This window comes from Bombina bombina, chromosome 1 (genome assembly GCF_027579735.1).
Source record: "Bombina bombina isolate aBomBom1 chromosome 1, aBomBom1.pri, whole genome shotgun sequence".
In the NCBI taxonomy this organism is placed as follows: domain Eukaryota; kingdom Metazoa; phylum Chordata; class Amphibia; order Anura; family Bombinatoridae; genus Bombina; species Bombina bombina.
Genome location: NC_069499.1, coordinates 1,488,222,831 through 1,488,243,739, shown reverse-complemented (window position 1 = coordinate 1,488,243,739; position 20,909 = coordinate 1,488,222,831). Strand labels below are relative to the sequence as shown.

General features: G+C 36.6%; 1 protein-coding gene across 1 annotated transcript in view; it reads left to right on the top strand.

Annotated features, from left to right (window-relative positions):
- The window catches only part of LOC128653797 (ABC-type organic anion transporter ABCA8), a 669,484-nt gene that overhangs the window by 325,229 nt on the left and 323,346 nt on the right, over positions 1 to 20,909 (top strand). The window contains exon 19 of the mRNA XM_053707306.1: positions 10,711 to 10,912. Within this exon, the coding sequence (XP_053563281.1) occupies positions 10,711 to 10,912 (202 nt within the window). The remainder of the gene's footprint in view (positions 1 to 10,710; positions 10,913 to 20,909) is intronic.

Sequence of the window (20,909 nt, the reverse complement as noted above, 5' to 3'; positions counted from 1 at the left end):
TCTTGTTTTTCTATTATCTCAACACTCCAACCATCAGAGGATTCCACATAATTAAAAACCTCCATTGTCAAAGAATATACTCGATTTCTTGATGTTTTCGATAAAAGGGAGCCAGGATCTCTACCACCACATAGACAGTATGACTGTCCTATTGAACTTCTGCCCGGATCCCCTCTCCCATACGGTCATGTTTATCCTCTCTCACAGCCAGAGTTAGCACACCTGAAAGAGTATATAGATGAGAATATTAGGAAGGGATTCATAAGACCCTCCACCTCTCCCGCAGGTGCTGGTATATTTTTTGTAAGCAACAAGGATAACTCACTCAGACCTATCATTGATTACCGGCAGTTAAATTAACTTACCATAAAAAAACGGTATCCACTACCTCTCATTTCCGAAAGATTAAGCACCGCTACCATATACACTAATCTAGATATTAGGGGTGCTTATAACCTCATCCGTATCAGAAGTGGAGACAAATGGCTGACTGCTTTCAGAACTAGATACAGACTTTATGAATATACAGTTATGCCATTTGGGCTCTGTAATGCCCCAGCAACTTTAAAATTTTTTATCAATGAGGTTTTTCGTGATTTATTAGATGTTTACATCATAATATACCTTGACGACATTCTCATCTACTCCAACAATAAAGTTGATCACATAACACAGGTCCAAACTGTTCTTGCAAGACTAAGATCTTATCACCTTTATGCAAAACCAGAAAAATGTATCTTTCATTCTTAGAAGATATCCATCCTAGGATATTACATCACCTCACATGGAGTACAGATGGAAGATAATAAGGTATTTGCCATCACCACTTGGCCACAACCAAAAACAAGAAAGGAACTTCAAAGTTTCCTAGGTTTTCTACAGCAAGTTTATTAGAAATTTCTCAGCTATTGTTAAACCTTTGACTCGACTTACTGGAAAAAAATACCACATTCAAGTGGTCTACTGAGGCACAACTAGCTTTTGATTGACTGAAAAACAGGTTCACCACAGCTCCCATACTCCATTTTCCTGACCCCAGCCTTCAATATATTCTGGAAGTAGATGCCTCTGAATATGCTATTGGTGCCATTCTGTCACAACGCAAATCCTTAACAGAACCCCTTCATCCAGTTGCCTTTTCTCTCTCGTTCCATGTCCCAGTCAGAACTCAATTATCCTATCGGAGAAAAGGAACTTCTATCAATTAAATCTTCACTCGAGCATTGGAGGCATTTACTTGAGGGTACCACCTCACCCATTATCATATACTCCAAACACAAGAACCTTGAGTACTTACAAACCAACCGTACCCTTACTGCTAGACAAGTCCAGTGGAGTCTATACTTTTCTAGGTTCCACTATCATATTCTCTACCGGCCTGGTTATAAAAATGGAAAGGCTGATTCTCTGTCTAGGAAAGACACACCAACCACACTCTCCATGATACCTACTACTGTTATACCCCTAGAACATTTTATTGGTCTTTCTACTGATCTTCTATATACAATTTAACTGGCTCAACAACAAGACTCAACTATTCCTACCCCAAAACTGAAAAAACATTAGGACGGCCTTTACTTTTACGGGGACCTTCTATATATCCCTGCGTCTACACAGGATTCTATTTTTCATATGGTGCATGACTCCACACTAATAAACTTATTAAAAAAGAACTTTCTGGTGGCCCAATATGTTACTTACTGTAAAAAAATACATAGAAGCATGTTCAATATGCAACCAAACTAAAAATGAACGTAAGAAACCATACGGCTTTCTCATGTCATTATCTGTACCGGATAGACCATAGAAGGAATTGGCTATGGATTTTAGAGTGGAATTACCCAGATCTTCCTCTTTCACTACTATACTTTAAGTCATCAATTTATTTACTAAAATGACTCACTTCCTCCCCAGTCAAGGTCTACCTACAGCATCTCAGACTTCACATATTTTCCTAGATAACATTGTTAAGCTGCATGGTCTCCCATTATCTATCGTTACTGACAGGGGTAATCAGTTTACCTCAAAATTTTGGTCAGCCCTCTGCAGCAAATTACACATTGACAGGAAACTCACTACTGCATACCATCCACAAACTAACGGGCAATGTGAGAGAACGAACCAATGCTTAGAACAATATCTCAGATCTCACTGTTCAAATCAGCAAGATAAATGGGCTGATTATTTAACCACCACGGAATTTGCATATAACAATTCCACAAATTCCTCCACACAGACCTCACTGTTCTTCGCAAACTATGGTTACCATCCGGATTTCCACCTCATTCCTAATATTCACACCTCCTGTCACTTGGTAAATTATATGGTTAACACTCTTTCCCAAAACTTCAAATTATTGCAAGATAACATAAGGGTTGCTCAAAAACAACAGAATTATTACTATGACCTTCGTCGCAGACCCGCTCCAGATTATAAGGTGGGAGATAAAGTTTGGCTCTCTACTCGCCATCTCAAATTGCACAATCCTTCTCAGAAATTTAGCCAGTTGTATATTGGACCTTTTCAAATTACTAAGATCATCAACTCAAATGCTGTTGCTCTACAACTACCATTATGTTACCGTATACATTCCACCTTTCACGTTTCGTTGTTAAAACCCTACAAACCCACGTGAACTTCTTCCCTGACTTTGCATGTCCCTCAAGTGCAACACCTGTCTGATCGTGAATATGAGGTTGCATAAATACTGGATTCGAGAAGTTTTCGTGGTACTCTACAGTAACTAGTTCATTGGAAGGGGTATTCCCATGATGAGGAACCTACAACAAATCTCTTTGCTCCTCGACTAGTCTCCATTTTCCACCGACGTCATCCTGACAGGCCCTCATCTTAACCCCTGAGGGTTCTGTTATGTATTTCTCAGTCCTGCCAGGTAGCTGCTCCTTTAACTGAGGGGTTGCCTTACTTCAGTCTCGGAACCTTTATAACCACCTACCTTTCTCCTAACCTTTGCTTGTTAATCTTTTGCCTACTGAAAGCAGTGTCTCACTGCTCACTTGCATTTCAAGCCTCCTGGTACTCGTTGGTTACGGATTTCTCCTCTGAAGTTCACAGACTCACGCCTCCTCAGCTGATCAGCTGAATCTCGGCTTTCCTACTCAGCTTGTGTTGACAACTACGGACCACATCCTCTACTCTGCTGTTCGCGCTCAAACACATCTCAAACAGGTAACAATCATTTCTGCAACCTCCAGACATCATCTGCACTTAATGTCAAGGACATTACTTTTATCTGCTCCCCAGCACTGCAACTGTGCAGAGGTACCCTCGCAACTGTTACATTACTAAGCTCTTAGTACAGGGTAGTGATTTTTGCTAATATCGTAGCTAATTTACTCTGGTACTGAGATCTGATGTACTCTAGCTTTACCGCAACATTATATCCTATCAAACACTTTTCCTTTCCCTGTTTCTCTCGCAATTCCTCTGTAGCTTACACTACCTACATCCTCTGACTGCTTGTTACATTTGTGTCATTTGCTGGGTTTCCCAATAACCTGTAATTATTATTAATATGGCATTTATCAATAACTGTTGTTTCAGTATTTATAATATATTGTGATCACCTTATGTATAACATTCTTAGAGGACAATTCCAAGCTAACCTTAGCCTTGAATAACCTCCTAGATTGTAACAACAATTGCTATCATTGTTTCTATGTTTGGAATTAGTTTTGCAAGTTGGTAGCTACATCATATACATTCCTATTATCGTTTTATTTATATCTTATGAACTCCTTACTGATATGTTTACAAACATAATTATATTGTGCTGCACATTATACTAAGTTCTGCATATTTGATTCACATTATAGATAGCATTACATATATGCTATCTATATGGGTATGTTATATATCTAACATCTCTGCCACCTCTGTTATAATTCAGATATTATGTTAAACATTATTAAGTTATGTTTATGTATTTTTATATACGCAAGTGTGGTATCTAACAGGAAAAAGTGTGTGTGGTTGGCAGAGGACCCTACATTTTGATAGGTCTACTGCTGCATTTAGCTGGCATAAATACTAGTAGGGGCCTTTGATTGTTTGTGTGTATGTGTGTGTATGAATGTAAATGTATATGTTTGCCTGATTGTCTTGTGTATGTGAGGTTCCTGTGTGTGTATTGCTTTTGTGTGTGTATGTCTATGGGTGCCTGTGTGTGTAGCTGTCATTGTTGTGTGCGCATGTGAATGTTTATGGGTGTGTGTGGACATATGGGTAGCTCATTTAAAAAAAAGGTCCAGAAAATGGCTGGTAGCACTTTAAATGGGGGAGCCTTTAGATATTTTTTTTGCCCTGGGATCCAAATTCTCTAGAAACGGCCCCTGACAGTGCACTTATTTTTGTCTGCAGCATATGGCATTTTGCTTCCATTCACACTTAAAATAGTAACATCAGGAACTTGAATGACATGTATTTGTTGTTTAAACTTCTTACTGTTGCATAACTTGGCAAAGTGTCTAGTCGTTTTACAATAATTGCACTGTGCTGCTTTTACAGGACATCTTGCATAGTTTGCAATATTCTGAGTAGAAACAGAAGAAAACATCTTTGTTTTGAACTGTTATCCTGCCAGACAAGTGGTTGTTCACTATAATTTCCTGCCGTAACCCTGTGTGTGCCTGCACTGGAGCTTTCTGTGAGGGATCCACACTTTGAAATGTGCCTCTTGCACCCAGGTTCATTATATTGTCTTCTGCCAGAACAGCCTCAATTTGTGTTCCAACAGTTATGGCTTTTTCTAGGGATATATCATATTCTAATAGTAGATGATCTCTTATGCAAGGCACATTTGTTTTCTCAATACGTTATTAATAGGGATGGGCGAATGTGTTTATATTCGAATTCGAATGTTAGAACAAATGTTATTGTAGAAATTAGATTTACATAATCAAATGTTGATAAGAACAAATATTCTTAAAAATTCTATAATCAAATGTTATTTACAGTTTTCGAATGTCACTTTCAATTTCGAATGTTCATAACTAGATTGAATATCCACATTTGAAATTTCGAATGTAACATTCGATTTAACAAATACTATTCAGAAGGTTAATAGTTCATGTGGTAGGGAATTTAGTAAATTGATACATAATAGATACAAATATATCAATTTGAATGTTTCTATTTCTAATATTGCATAATTCAAATATTAAATTTAAAGAGAGCATTAGAAATACTATTACATTAAACAAATGTTAGAATGTTGTACAAACATTCGAAACGAACGAATGAATGTGTTAAATTTTTTTCATTTTTCGAATGTTTCGAAACATTTGCCCATCCCTAGTTAATAAACTGATCTCTAATCATCTCATCAGCCATCTTTTAAAAGTGACATGAAACAATTAGATCTCTCAGGGTGGCAATATGCTGTAGTGTTTAAGAGTACAAAGTGGCAGGCGCACCAAGCAAAGCAGGTAATTCTTTATTAGAACATAAGGCAAAAGTACAGAGCAATGTTTTGGGGCTCCCACCCCTTTCCTCAGGCTCAGTAATAACATGGCAACATCCTGTACCTATATACCATGAAAAATTCCACCCACTTCTGATGTCATAATTGACTAAACACCTCATACCATTAAGGAGCAATTAACCCCTTATAAATCAAACACAACATTTCAATCAAAATACACCAATACAAGATAAACTCAAATAAATATCAATACAAAAATATATAGAAAATAAAAAAAGGAGAGTTCCACAAAGGGAGGAGTTATGGACATATAATATTATATATATATTTGTTATACAATTTAAACATAATGCAATAAATTTAAACTGAATTTACTCTTTAAAGAAAAGCTGTCAGATTATACTCTCTGTTGATGCTTGGGGAACAAAGCATTTAATTTATGTATCCACATAGCTTCTTTTCTTAATAACATTTTGCCCCTATCAAAACCAGAGGGTCCTTTAGGTACCCAATCAAGCACAAGAAAACAAAGTTGGTTCACTTGGTGTCCCATCTCAAAGAAATGAGCAGGAACTGGCAGATGTCTAATTTTTGGGTTACGGATCATTGACTTGTGTAATGCGATCTTTTATCTGTTGGGTGGTCTCACCCACATACACGAGCCCACATGGGCATTTCAAAGCATACACAACATAAGAAGAATGACAGATAAAGTATCCCCTAATAGAAAATTTCTATCCAGAGAAGGGATAGAAGATAGTGTCACCCTTAATAATGCTGTTGCAATGGGAGCAATTTAAACAAGGGAAAGTACAGTTCTGCCTAGGTCTAAGCGTAGTCTGCTTAGTACCAGTGGTAATCAGTCTGGCACGAACCATTTGAATTACCCTTCTGAAATGCAGAGTATGGTGGCTGTTTAAACTTCTCAATATTAGGCATAGAATCTCTTAACATGAATCAATTTCTACAAATTATTTTATGAAGTTTAACACTAGCAATATTATAATCAGACACAAATGCCGATCTACGAGTCTGATGTAGAACTCCCATATTTCTGCTAGGGTTCAGGTCAATAGTGGCCAAATCCTCCTCAGAATAACCCCTTTCCTTAAATCGGTTGCACATCTCATTTAAGCGCAACTGTTGGGGGGAAGGATTGGTCACTATTCTCCTGACCCTAAGTAACTGTGATTTGGGTACACTTTTAAACACCCTAGGAGGGTGATGGCTTTGTCTCAACAGAAGGGTATTCCTATCAGTAGGTTTCCTAAAAATATCAGTCTCAAAATGATCCCCCGTACGTATCACTACAGTATCAAGAAAGTTGATGGTAGTGTCATTATATTTAGTAGTAAATTGTAGGGCCGGGACTTTGGTTTGGATCCCAGATGAACAAATCATCAATATATCTCCACCATGCCAAAAACTTGTGGTATTCAAAATCATTGTATACCACATGTTCCTCAACACCATCCATATAGAGGCAAGCATAGGTGGGGCAACATTTGAACCCATTGAAGTACCCCGTCATTGTAAAAATAATTTGCTGTCAAAGGAAAAATAATTATGAGTTAGAATCAATTCAAGCAATTCCATGAATACATTTATTTGAACATCAGAATATTTGCCAGACCTTGTGAGAGTTTCCCAAGACATGTTTAATCTATCTTGATGGGGAATAATAGTATATAAGCCAGATACATCCCAGGTGGCTAGAATTACATTCTTGGGTAAATTAGAAATGACTCTTTATTTACTTAGGAAATCCCCAGTATATTTTAAAAATGTGTTTACATTCAAATTCAAATGTTAGAACAAATGTTATTGTAGAAATTAAATTTACATAATCGAATGTTGATAAGAGCAAATATTCTTAAAAATTCTATAATCAAATGTTATTTACAGTTTTCGAATTTCACTTTCAATTTCGAATGTTCATAATTAGATTGAATATTCACATTTGAAATTTCGAATGTAACATTCGATTTAACAAATACTATTCAGAAGGTTAAAGAGATAGTAAACCCCAACATTTTATTTTATGATTTAGATAGAACATACAATTTTAAACAACTTTCCAATTTAATTCTATTACCAAATTTTGGTCATTCTCTTGTTATCCTTTGCTGAAGGGACAGCATTGCACTACTGACAGGAAGCTGAAAATATCTATTTAGCCAATCACAAGAGAAAAATGTGTGCAGGGACCAATTAGCAGCAGCTCCCACTAGTGTATTATATGTGCATATTCATTTTTTAACAAGGGATACTAAGAGAACGAAGCACATTTGAAAATCGAAGCAAATTTAAAAGTTTCTTAAAATGACATGCTTTATCCAAATCATGCCAGTTTAATTTTGACTTTCCTATCCCTTTAATAGTTTATGTGTTAGGGAATTTAGTAAATTGATACATAATAGATACAAATATATCAATTTAAATGTTTCTATTTCAAATATTGCATAATTCAAATATTACATTTAAAGAGAGCATTAGAAATACTATTACAAATATATCAATTTTAATCTTTCGAATTCGAATATTGCATAATTCGATTCAAATTATTAGAAATATTCTAATCTAATATTGCATTTAAAGAAAGCATTAGATACTATTACATTAAACAAATGTTAAAATTTCTTTAATTTTTAGAATATTGCGAAACATTCGCCCATCCCTAGTTATTAAACTGATCTCTAATCATCTCATCAGCCATTTTTTAAAAGTGACGAAACAATTAGATCTGTCAGGGTGGCAATATTCTGTAGTGTTGATTCTCCTGGTTTTTGTTAACATTGGCTGAATTTGTAGCATTTTGCTATCATATTTACTAATGACACAAAAACATTATTTAATGCAGTCTCATTTATTATTTGCAAGGGTTAAAGTGTGAAAAATATGTCGCTCATTTACTCGGAGTGAATAAGAAGTGCACATTTTTTTTCCAGGAACCTCATTAATTTGATATGTTCATTTGGATCCTTCGTTAGGATCTGAACGTGGAAGTATGTGCTATTCAGCTCTTTTTCAGGGACAGATTAATTCTTGTGCAAGATCACCACATTAAGATCTGTGCAAATCCAGTTCGTAACATAGCGATCTCGCAAAGAATCAATCTGATTCCAAAAGAGAACCGATTATCACATACTTCGCGTTGGGGTCTTAATGAAGCATCTGCAAGCACATACTGTATGTATCCTTAATGGTAAGAAAGTAATTATCAAACATCAGGGTTGTTGCCAAAATGTTGTGCCAATAATTCAGTCCAAGTTTAACTCCAAAATAGCTCTTTATATTATTTCTGTCAGCTTAGCAATACAGACCAGGCCAACTTTAACTTCCATGAAACTACATTTCCCAGCAAACACTGTTCTTTTTAGTTAACGCTAAACATTACATAATACTAAGTTCTTGTTGTGCATCATATGCTGTTCTCATATTGTTGAATTTGTTCAAATCTACAACCTTTCTAGTTTTTGGAATTTGTAGCCTTCCTGGATAGTAGACCATTGATTCTCCATCACTAATGATGCTAGAATACAGATCCAATAGAAATTAGTAATATTCTGCTTTATAATGTGTCACAATGAATTTGAGAGACTACAAACCATCTTCTGCTTCATGCACTATAAAGAAAATGATTAAATATTGTTTTTTTTTTTCTGTTTTATTTTTAGTATATTCATTTCCTCTATTTATTGTTACATCTTTGTTACATACTTGTCCTTGTTTTCTATTTGCCCTTCGTTTCACCCAAAATTCTTCTCTTTTTTTCTTTCTATTTCTTACCTTAAAGGGACACTGTACCCAAAAATTTTCTTTCGTGATTCAGATTGAGCATGACATTTTAAGCAACTTTCTAATTTACTCCTATTATCAAATTTTCTTCATTCTCTTGGTATTTTTATTTGAAATGCAAGAATGTAAGTTTAGATGCCGGCCCATTTTTAGTGAACAACCTGGGTTGTCCTTGCTGATTGGTGGATAAATCCATCCACCAATAAAAAAGTGCTGTCCAGAGTACTGAAACCAAAAAAAAGCTTAGATGCCTTCTTTTTCAAATAATGATAGCAAGAGAACGAAGAAAAATTGATAATAGGAGTAAATTAGAAAGTTGCTTAAAATTGCATGCTCTTTCTGAATTACAAAAGAAAAAATTTGGGTACAGTGTCCCTTTAACATTTTCTCTTTTACTCTCTGGCCCTAATATTCAAAACATCATCAGGCTGACGAGAAATTGCCTGTTTGGTTTTGCCAGGCTCGCAGTCCTTCACTCTGTAGATATAATCTAAAAATTAGGCTGAACCTCGTTGTAGCGATGTTTCTCCCATAGGATATAATGGGGATCACAACTTCAGCAAAAGTCCGCCGCCATCGCCACTGAGCTCTTTTACTTAATATTGGTTTGCACTGTAGCAAACATGTTCTATATTCATATTATCTATCTATATGTATAGATATTGATATATATTATTATAGAAGAGGTTTGCTACAGTGCAATCTCAATATTATAATGAAATATGATCTCGCAATAGCAAAATATGAAAAACGCAACATCACGATCGTCAAATTGTGAAATATTAGTTTTGCAATCTCGATTGCGTGTTCTCAGTATAATGCAAATATGAATATTGAAAACTTGCATTTTTAAAATAAGTAAAAATACAGGCCTAAGGACACAATAAAAGATTATTACAATCACGATTACAGCTTACATATATATTGTAACAATATACTATACATTACATTTACATTAAACAATGTATACACATATACCATATACCCACAATCCCCCAGCTTCTATAGGTGTATTAATGATATCTTTAATTGACTATTGTATTGTACGAACAGGAGTTGAGTTTCCGTTGACACGTACATTTTATTGTCATACAATACTGTTTTAAGGGATCAGTTACATTACACCTTCAATGTAGGTGGAGATGTTGCTTTGAATATATCAACAGTATCATAGAATCTTCACCACCCACTTAAATATATGGTAAAACGCCACTCAGCAATGCTGCCTTTAAATAGTACTGTCGGCCCTTTTGAATATTTCACAGGCTTTCTCAACATGGCGACAGATCCCTTTTAAATATCTTGCCACATCTTGGGACTTTTGAACATCAGAATCTCTGTATTTGTATTACTTAGATGCCAGGAAAGTACTGTATATACAATGTACAGGTAGACTTTATAAAAATAAACTTGCTACCGTTAATTAAAAAAATAATATATATATATATATATATTTTTTTCTTGTGCAGATTATGGGGTTTTTAGTCGAGAGCCTGGTGTGGATGAAGTAAAAGATGATTTTCCTGAAGAAATGGATGAATCACTTCTATTGATGTCAGATTCTGGAAATGTAACATTAAGTGGATGCGCACTCTGGAGACAGCAGGTGTTGGCTATAGCAAAAACTCGCTATCTGAAGTTAAGACACGATTCTAAAACCTTCAGAGCTATGTGAGTATATTACTATTTATTTATGTGTTACAATATTTATTAGCTTATTTTGTCCCCAAATCAGACCTGATTATTTGTATAGGCATCAAAGACAACACCTATTTGCTTTTCTAATGGACCAATGTGACTATACTGTTTATACTTCATGTTATAACTAGGATAATCTATTAGAACTCTCATGTAAAGGGCCAGACTTTCCATAGTTTTTTGATATTCACACCTATTCCAACTCATTTAAAAACCTGCATTAACCCAATTATCCCAGTTTCTAAATATCGTACTGGCATGTCCAATACATGGTGATAATAATGTTCTAATTCTTCCAGCAGCTTTTTTTTTTTCACTTTTACTTTAATCAAACGTTGGTTTGATTAAAAGCTAAAAGTATTACTTAAATCACATTTTTAAATTATAAAACACGTACTCTAATTAAATGTGATCACCTGTATATTAATTTCAATTTGCAATAAAGTGTGTTAATTTATGTTACTCAAAACTTTAAGTTGTTTTTTGCACACAAGCACAATCTACCTTTCTTGGTTGTACTCCATTATGGATCTGCTAATCCATCCAAACATCTCTCTATACAACATAGTGACCTATTCTTTCTCACCAGCTTCTCCTTGTAAACTTGGACAAGCCGGTATCACTCCTCTTTATTGATCTGACCTAGCTCCTTTCATTATGCCTCTCTCCACAATAACACCCAGTTATCCAGTTTAGCCAGAGGTATCATGGAATCAACTGACATATTTTGTAATTCCTGTTTTTATAGAGTCCTAAGTATCAGAATTATTGAGCCTTAAATAACACATTTCAAATGACTCCATTTATGATGCAGCGTTAGAGTTCTTGCCATGTATGCTTGCTCATGAGAGCCTGCAACTGCAAGTTAAGAAGCAGTGATTGTAAGATCACCCTAGACTGATCTAACTGGGATGATTGACACCCTCTGCTCTTGCCTGATTGGTTGTGGAATCTTAAATTTCACCAGTGATGTTTGCCTGGGAAACTTTTCCACCCACAGCTTTTTTAAATTGGGGCCTAAACGTTAATTCAAATGTTGGCAAATTGTAACTAACTTTATACATATTGAATTATTATCAACCAGGAAATGTTTGTGCTTGTTGAAATTTTTCTAAACATCTGAAGAATAAGAAAAATAAGTTAAAAATGTCTGTGTTTCTTTGACATATACAATAAACTGAAAAAATACAATAATGTAATACAATATGATACAGTATAATACTATATAATATATTCTTAGGTTGGGAAGTAGTAATTTCCATGATATTTTTTATTTATTTAAGAAAAACAGTGAATGCTTCAGGATTCATTTGCATTTAGTTGGTAAAAATGGAGCTGTAAGCTACCGAAGCAGCCGACAGATAAAAGTAATTTACAACTCCATTTTAGTACCTGGTTTCCATTGAAAAATATTGCGCAATGCGTGCAGTCACTCTTTTTGTGTAGGTGTAAGTTAATGTTTTCTTAACACCTCCATTCTATGGGCTTGCTCTCATTGAGCTGTAAAAAATGGAGTAGTAAGCTACCAAAGTGGCCTACAGCTAAAAGTAGTTTACGGTTCCATTTTAGTACCATATATTTTGTGCATTGCGTGCAGTCGCTCTTTTCATGTAGGTGTAAGTTAACGTTTTGCTAATGCTTCCATCCGACGTTGGATTTCTTGAAAATCAATTAGTTGCTATGGTAACCCAACCTTACATTATAACATTTACGTTTAACGTCTGTGATTCTTATCTGTGATCACCTCTAGAGAGAAATAAAAACAAAAATACATTGAATTAATTAAAAAATAAAATAAAATGAAAACTGTTTTATTTCATGAAAAAACTTTTTTTTAATTTTATTACATTTTTAAATGTATTGATAAATGTGATACTTATTGCTGCCCTAGGCATAGGTTTAATTGGAACAGTAATGGGCAGTGAGGTCAGTAGCTGGTGAGGCTCTGGCTAGTATCAGAGCCAGATAAAAATACATATGAACCTGATAGAGGTTCAATTGTTTATACTTGAGTCACACACAAACAAAAACATTCAAAGGCACACACACTCATAGACACACACAAACACTCACAGAACACAGAAATACTGAGAAACACAGAAACAAGTACTCTCTAACAGACACTCAGAATACTCACACACACCCTCCTCTTCATGCGATCTCCACTGCACAATAAGAGAAATTTAAAATCAGCCAATCAGAATTAAATTGTACCCCTATATATTGGGGTTATGTGCTTTCACAATTTCAGTGTGTGGAGGAGATCGCATGAAGAGGAGGGCTCCCCAAAGAGAGCTAAAGAAAAGAATATGTGGAATGGAGGCGGTGGAAGAGGCCACAGAAGACCGCCTCTGCCGCCCGCAAAGATGGGCCCCTGTCGCCTGGATGAAGATGGGCTCCGCCGTTGAAGAAGATGTGGAGTGGAAGCAGTGGAAGATGCCACAGAAGTCTGCCTCTGCTGCCATGAAGAGGGGCCCCGGTGCCTGGAGCCTGGATAAAGAGGGGCCCAATGTCGGTTCAAGAGGAGCCGGAGTCCGCATCAACTATGAGTAACACTTTTTGGGTTATATAGGATTTTTGGGGGTGGGTTTTTTATTTTTAAGAATAGGTTTTGCTATTTTGACTTTTATTTCTTAGGCTAGGTTTTTACAGTTAGATTTTTTTTTATTTTGGGGGTGGGGGGTTACTTTAATGTAGGTGGGGGGGTTTGTAACTTTTTTTATCTTTGTTGCTAAAGAGCTGAGATCACTTTAGGGCAATGGCCTACAAAAGACCCTTTTAAGGGCTTTTGTAATTTTGTTTTAGGATATTTTTATTTTTTTATTTTATGGGGCATGTAGTTTAGTGTAAGGTACAGTTTATATGTATATATATTTTTGGATAATGGAGTTAATTATTTTTTGTAACTTTTTTATTTTTGGTAACAGCTTAGGGTTAGGGTTTTTTATTTGTTGTAACTTATTGGGGTTAGTCTAGAGGGGGGTAGTTTAGAGGGGCGTTAGTTTAGGGGGGTTAGGTGCTAGTGTAGTTCTAGTTTGCGTTGGGAAGTGGCGGTTTATGCCTTAAAGGTGCAGTATACACCAATTTAATTTAACTGCATACAATAGACTACCAAGCTACAAGTGTATAACTGTTGATGAGATTAGCTTGGGACACCTACTGAAAAAGGCTTAGAGCAGAAACTCCCCCCCTCCTTCCCCTTCATATGAAAAGACCCATTATACAAACAAAAGCAGTCTGACATTTTTATATATCAGTATACATCTAAAACTTTGGGGCTTGGTTAAGAGTCTGAAAATCAGCACAATATTATTTTAAAAATAAGCAAAACTAAACAATAAAAAACACACTCATATGGGCTAAATAAATGGATCATCTACAAATCATTTATGCAAAGAAAAATCTACCGTATATTGTCCCTTTAATCGCATAACCACCCCTCATACCTGTACGGGGGTTCATTTGGTGATTATTGTTAGTTAGTAATTTGTAGGATTTAATCTCCTACCCCCCCATACCTGTATCAGTCTTTTAGTATGTTGTCTGCAATTTGATCATGCACCTAGGGATACCACTTGTTTGGGGGGCTACCTTCTAGAAAGAATAGGGGACCAGAATCGAAGTGTCCCCTCATCAAATTGCCTACAACATACTAAAAGACCGACTTGATTCCTTGAACCTTACTCGATCGAAACCCTTTTAAGAAGCGGCAGACCGTGGTTCAATTCTAGTCCAGTTCCAGGAGCCCGGATAGGTTGAGGAGGTTTTGCCGGTCCTCCAGCTGTAACCTACCGACGTTTAAGCGCATCTCTGTTACACATTAGTTAACCATGGATGATAACTTTAGCGACATAGCTATATAGTTAGATTTTGACAGTAGGCAGTTAGCTGGGAATTCCAGGGCCGTGTAGGTTAGACAGGACGTTAGTGTAGGCGGTATTAGGGACTTAGCTGAGCATTCTGGGTGTGTGTAGGTTAGGCATGACATAGGTGGAGGCGTTCAGGGGGAGTTAGCTAGGTGGTGCAGGGGGAGTGTAGGTTAGCCGTGATGTAGGTGTAGGCGGTCAGTGGGATGTAGCGAGGCAGTGCAGGGGGAGTGTAGCTTATGCATGATGTAGTTATAGGCGTTCAGGGGGAGTTACTAGTGAGAGTAGCCTGCACTTTGCTTTGGACACATCGACACAAGATCGATATGTTCAAAGCAGTGAAGTGCAGGTTGCAAGGATGTTAGCGGCCATGTTTTTCTCACCAGCTATCAGCTGCCAAGACAACATCGCCTGAACTAGTTAGTGTAGCTGTATTAAAACTTAGGTCCCCACAGAAATATTTAAAGGGTTCCTACACTGAAACAAATTTTAGTTTCAGTGAGCGCACTGTTTGCACCGTGTTTGCACACTTCAAATATGGCCCCCTCCACAGTAAAATGGCAACAAGCGGCGATGTCTTCAATGTGGGCAGTGATGTCACTCTCCCATTGACTTCTATGTCAGAGACATCGCCGCTTGCCGGCATCTGTCGGGACATGCCCCTTTTCTTGGAATAGTCCGTCGATGTTTTGAACATCCGGGTCTAATCCTTGATGTCAAGAGACTTAGGAATTTTTCTGCATAATGAAACAGAGAAAGCTGAAATATGACTTACTAAAGAGATAGAAGATAAGTAATTATCTGAACTGACATGCAATAAGAAGAATTCTTTGAATTTAAAAAAAAATAATACCAGCTAAAACCCTGTTTTTCAAAAGCAGGAAAGAAAATTTTTTTACTTTATGGTCTGAAATAAAATGTTAAATACAGCATCAATGAAACCTCTTTGTTATAAAAATATATATATATTTATACAATCTCTAATCCATCAAGGTGAGAGTCATGTGATCTTGATGAGTGGAGAAAGATTCACATCTGATTTGCAAACTAAGTTCTGCAGGACCTGATTGGAGCAGTCAGATTAATGAAGAATGCTCTATTAAATTGAGCTATGACACTTGGAAACAGAAGTCATCAGGTCTATCTATGGGAGACCCCATTGTTACAAAATCTAGAAAAAAATTAATACTTGAATGAGAAAACAAGGAAATCAGATTCCCGGATTTTATTCCTGGGATGCAAAATATATAAAATGTTTCTGTATTCAATCAAAAAACCTTGATAGTTCCTAAGTTATTGCTAAGGAACTGAAAGTTTCCCCTTCATCATGTATATAGGTTACAGCGGTAACATTGTCTGAATGAATACTCTGATACATTTCTCCTTTCAGAAGAGGACATATCTGAAGGGACCAAGATAATTATTGGTAACCCTCCCCCCTGAGAAAACTAAACTCCCTGTGCAGACTGAACACCAATCCCAGAGAATCGTGTCTGAAGATATTATTTTCATAGTTGGATGCCGCCAAAAAGAATTGTCTGGAAAACTATCCACTGGGACAGAGATTGCCTCACTGAGGAATCCCATAAGTTTATATGGAGGTATTTTTGCACCATTGCCGAAGCATGCAAAGTTGAAGAGGTCTTATATGGAAGCATGCAAAAGGAAGAACATCTGATGCTGTAATTATCAGACCTAACTTCTATACAATGAACTTCAGATGGGTTGGAGTTGTGAGCAAACTGACTGTAACTTTGATCCCTAATCAGTTAGAGAAAGCTGCATAGTCGCTGAGTCTATAATGACTCATAGAAAAGAAAAAACTCTTTAAAATTCATTCTTCAACTATGTCTGGGGAAAAAGCAACAGTAGACTGTTGGTGTGAAATACAGCTGAAGGAAAAAAGGGAGCCTGAACCAATATATGTCATCCAGGTATAGAGCCACTAAACTGCATGATTTCTTATTAAAGACAAGAGAGCTCCTAGAACCTCCATAATAATTCTGGGAGCTAAAGATATACCAAATGGAAGAGCCACAAACTGAAAAAAACTGAAATCAACTGGAGATAGTATAGAAATAAGAAAGAAGGAATCCATCAAATTAATCATTGCCAAAAACTGACACTGTTGAATAGGGTAGAATAGGGTTGAATTGATCAAATTGTTACTATTTTGAAAATAGGAACTCTCTCTCTTTTGGTCCAAAAATTCCTTCTTTCTTTTGATTAATAGAAAACGATGCAATAAAATCATTGGCCTTGTTCAAAAACCTAAACTACAGCTAATAAAATTCAAAAAGTCTTTCGGAATGTGAAACAGAAGCCACCTTCTACAATTGATTGTGCTTAAAGGGACATGAAACCCAACTTTTTTCTTTCATGATTTAGAAAGAGAATACAATTTTAAACAACTTTCTAGTTTACTTCTATTATCTAATTTGCTTAATTCTCTTGATATACTTTGCTGAAAAGCATATCTAGATAGGCCCAGTGGCTGCTGATTGGTTGCTGCACATAGATGCCTCGTGTGGTTGGCTCACACATGTGAATTTCTATTTCTTCAACAAATGATATCTAAGGAATGAAGCAAATTAGATAATACAAGTAAATTGGAATGTTGTTTAAAATTGTATTCTCTACTTGAATCATGAGAGTTTTTTGGGGGTTTAGTGTCCCTTTAAGGGCAAGGTGATCCTCTCCTTTTACTTATTTTCAATTTAAGTGTAATAATGTAAAATGTTTAGTCTTATATAATGTCTCATTGTAAGTTTTTATTGTATTGTATCATTAGGATTTTTAATATACCTTTTTATAGCGCTGAGTAAAATGTTGGCGCTTTATAAATAAACAATAATAATAATATTAAAAGAGAAGACAAAGCTTGGTTCACTCTCTGAAAAACATAATTTATGTAAGAACTTACCTGATAAATTCATTTCTTTCATATTAGCAAGAGTCCATGAGCTAGTGACGTATGGGATATACATTCCTACCAGGAGGGGCAAAGTTTCCCAAACCTCAAAATGCCTATAAATACACCCCTCACCACACCCACAAATCAGTTTAACGAATAGCCAAGAAGTGGGGTGATAAGAAAAAAGTGCGAAAGCATAAAAAATAAGGAATTGGAATAATTGTGCTTTATACAAAAAAATCATAACCACCACAGAAAAAGGGTGGGCCTCATGGACTCTTGCTAATATGAAAGAAATGAATTTATCAGGTAAGTTCTTACATAAATTATGTTTTCTTTCATGTAATTAGCAAGAGTCCATGAGCTAGTGACGTATGGGATAATAAATACCCAAGATGTGGAACTTCCACGCAAGAGTCACTAGAGAGGGAGGGATAAAATAAAGACAGCCAATTCCGCTGAAAAAATAATCCACAACCCAAAATAAAGTTTCAATCTTATAATGAAAAAAACTGAAATTATAAGCAGAAGAATCAAACTGAAACCGCTGCCTGAAGTACTTTTCTACCAAAAACTGCTTCAGAAGAAGAAAACACATCAAAATGGTAGAATTTTGTAAAAGTATGCAAAGAAGACCAAGTGGCTGCTTTGCAAATCTGATCAACCAAAGCTTCATTCCTAAATGCCCAGGAAGTAGAAACTGACCTAGTAGAATGAGCTGTGATCCTTTGAGGTGGAGTTTTATCCGACTCGACATAAGCATGATGAATTAAAGATTTTAACCAAGATGCCAAAGAAATGGCAGAGGCCTTCTGACCTTTCCTGGAACCGGAAAAGATAACAAATAGACTAGAAGTCTTTCGGAAACCTTTAGTAGCTTCAACATAATATTTCAAAGCTCTAACTACATCCAAAGAATGCAACGATCTTTCCTTAGAATTCTTAGGATTAGGACATAATGAAGGAACCACAATTTCTCTACTAATGTTGTTAGAGTTCACAACCTTAGGTAAAAATTTAAATGAAGTTCGCAACACCGCCTTATCCTGATGAAAAATCAGAAAAGGAGATTCACAAGAAAGAGCAGATAACTCTGAAACTCTTCTAGCAGAAGAGATTGCCAAAAGGAACAGGACTTTCCAAGAAAGTAATTTAATGTCCAGAGAATGCATAGGTTCAAACGGAGGAGCTTGTAAAGCCCCCAGAACCAAATTCAAACTCCAAGGAGGAGAGATTGACTTAATGACAGGTTTGATACGAACCAAAGCCTGAACAAAACAATGAATATCAGGAAGATTAGCAATCTTTCTGTGAAACAACACAGAAAGAGCAGAAATTTGTTCTTTCAAAGAACTTGCAGACAAACCTTTATCCAGACCATCCTGAAGAAATTGTAAAATTCTAGGAATTCTAAAAGAATGCCAGGAAAAATGATGAGAAGAGCACCAAGAGATGTAAGTCTTCCAGACTCGATAATATATCTTCCTAGATACAGTTTTACGAGCCTGTAACATAGTATTAATTACGGAGTCAGAGAAACCTCTATGACTGAGAATCAAGCGTTCAATCTCCATACCTTCAAATTTAAGGATTTGAGATCCTGATGGAAAAAAGGACCTTGCGATAGAAGGTCTGGTCTTAACGGAAGAGTCCATGGTTGACAAGTAGCCATCTGAACAAGATCCGCATACCAAAACCTGTGAGGCCATGCTGGAGCCACCAGCAGAACAAACGAACGCTCCTTTAGAATCTTGGAAATCACTCTTGGAAGAAGAACTAGAGGCGGAAAGATATAGGCAGGATGATACTTCCAAGGAAGAGACAATGCATCCACAGCTTCCGCCTGAGGATCCCTGGATCTGGACAGATACCTGGGAAGCTTCTTGTTTAGATGAGAAGCCATCAGATCTATTTCTGGAAGTCCCCAGAATTGAACAATCTGAAGAAATACTTCTGGGTGAAGAGACCATTCGCCCGGATGTAATGTTTGGCGACTGAGATAATCCGCTTCCCAATTGTCTATACCTGGGATGTGAACCGCAGAAATTAGACAGGAGCTGGATTCCGCCCATACAAGTATTCGAGATACTTCTTTCATAGCCAGAGGACTGTGAGTCCCTCCTTGATGATTGACATATGCCACGGTTGTGACATTGTCCGTCTGAAAACAAATGAACGACTCTCTCTTTAGAAGAGGCCACGACTGAAGAGCTCTGAAAATCGCACGGAGTTCCAAAATGTTGATTGGTAATCTCGCCTCCTGAGATTCCCAAACCCCCTGTGCTGTCAGAGACCCCCATACAGCTCCCCAACCTGTCAGACTTGCATCTGTTGAGATCACAGTCCAGGTTGGAGGAAAAAAAGAAGCCCCCTGAACTAAACGATGGTGGTCTGTCCACCACGTCAGAGAGTGTCGTACATTCGGTTTTAAAGATATTGATTGTGATATCTTTGTATAATCCCTGCACCACTGGTTCAGCATACAGAGCTGAAGAGGTCCCATGTGAAAACGAGCAAAGGGGATCGCGTCCAATGCAGCAGTCATAAGACCTAGAATTTCCATGCATAAGGCTACCGAAGGGAATGATTGAGACTGAAGGTTTCGACAAGCTGAAACCAATTTCAGACGTCTCTTGTCCGTTAACGACAGAGTCATGGACACTGAATCTATCTGGAAACCTAAAAAGGTTACCCTTGTCTGAGGAATCAACAAACTCTTTGGTAAATTGATCCTCCAACCATGTTCTTGAAGAAACGATACAAGTCGAATCGTATGAGATTCTGCTAAATGTGAAGACTGAGCAAGTACCAAGATATCGTCCAAATAAGGAAATACCACAATACCCTGTTCTCTGATTACAGATAGTAGGGCACCGAGAACCTTTGAAAAAGTCCTTGGAGCTGTTGCTAGGCCAAACGGCAGAGCCACAAACTGGTAATGCTTGTCTAGAAAAGAGAATCTCAGAAACTGAAAGTGATCTGGATGAATCGGAATATGCAGATATGCATCCTGTAAATCTATTGTGGACATATAATGCCCTTGCTGAACAAAAGGCAGAATAGTCCTTATAGTTACCATTTTGAATGTTGGTATTCTTACATAATGATTCAATATCTTTAAATCCAGTACAGGTCTGAAGGAATTCTCCTTCTTTGGCACAATGAATAGATTTGAGTAGAACCCCAGACC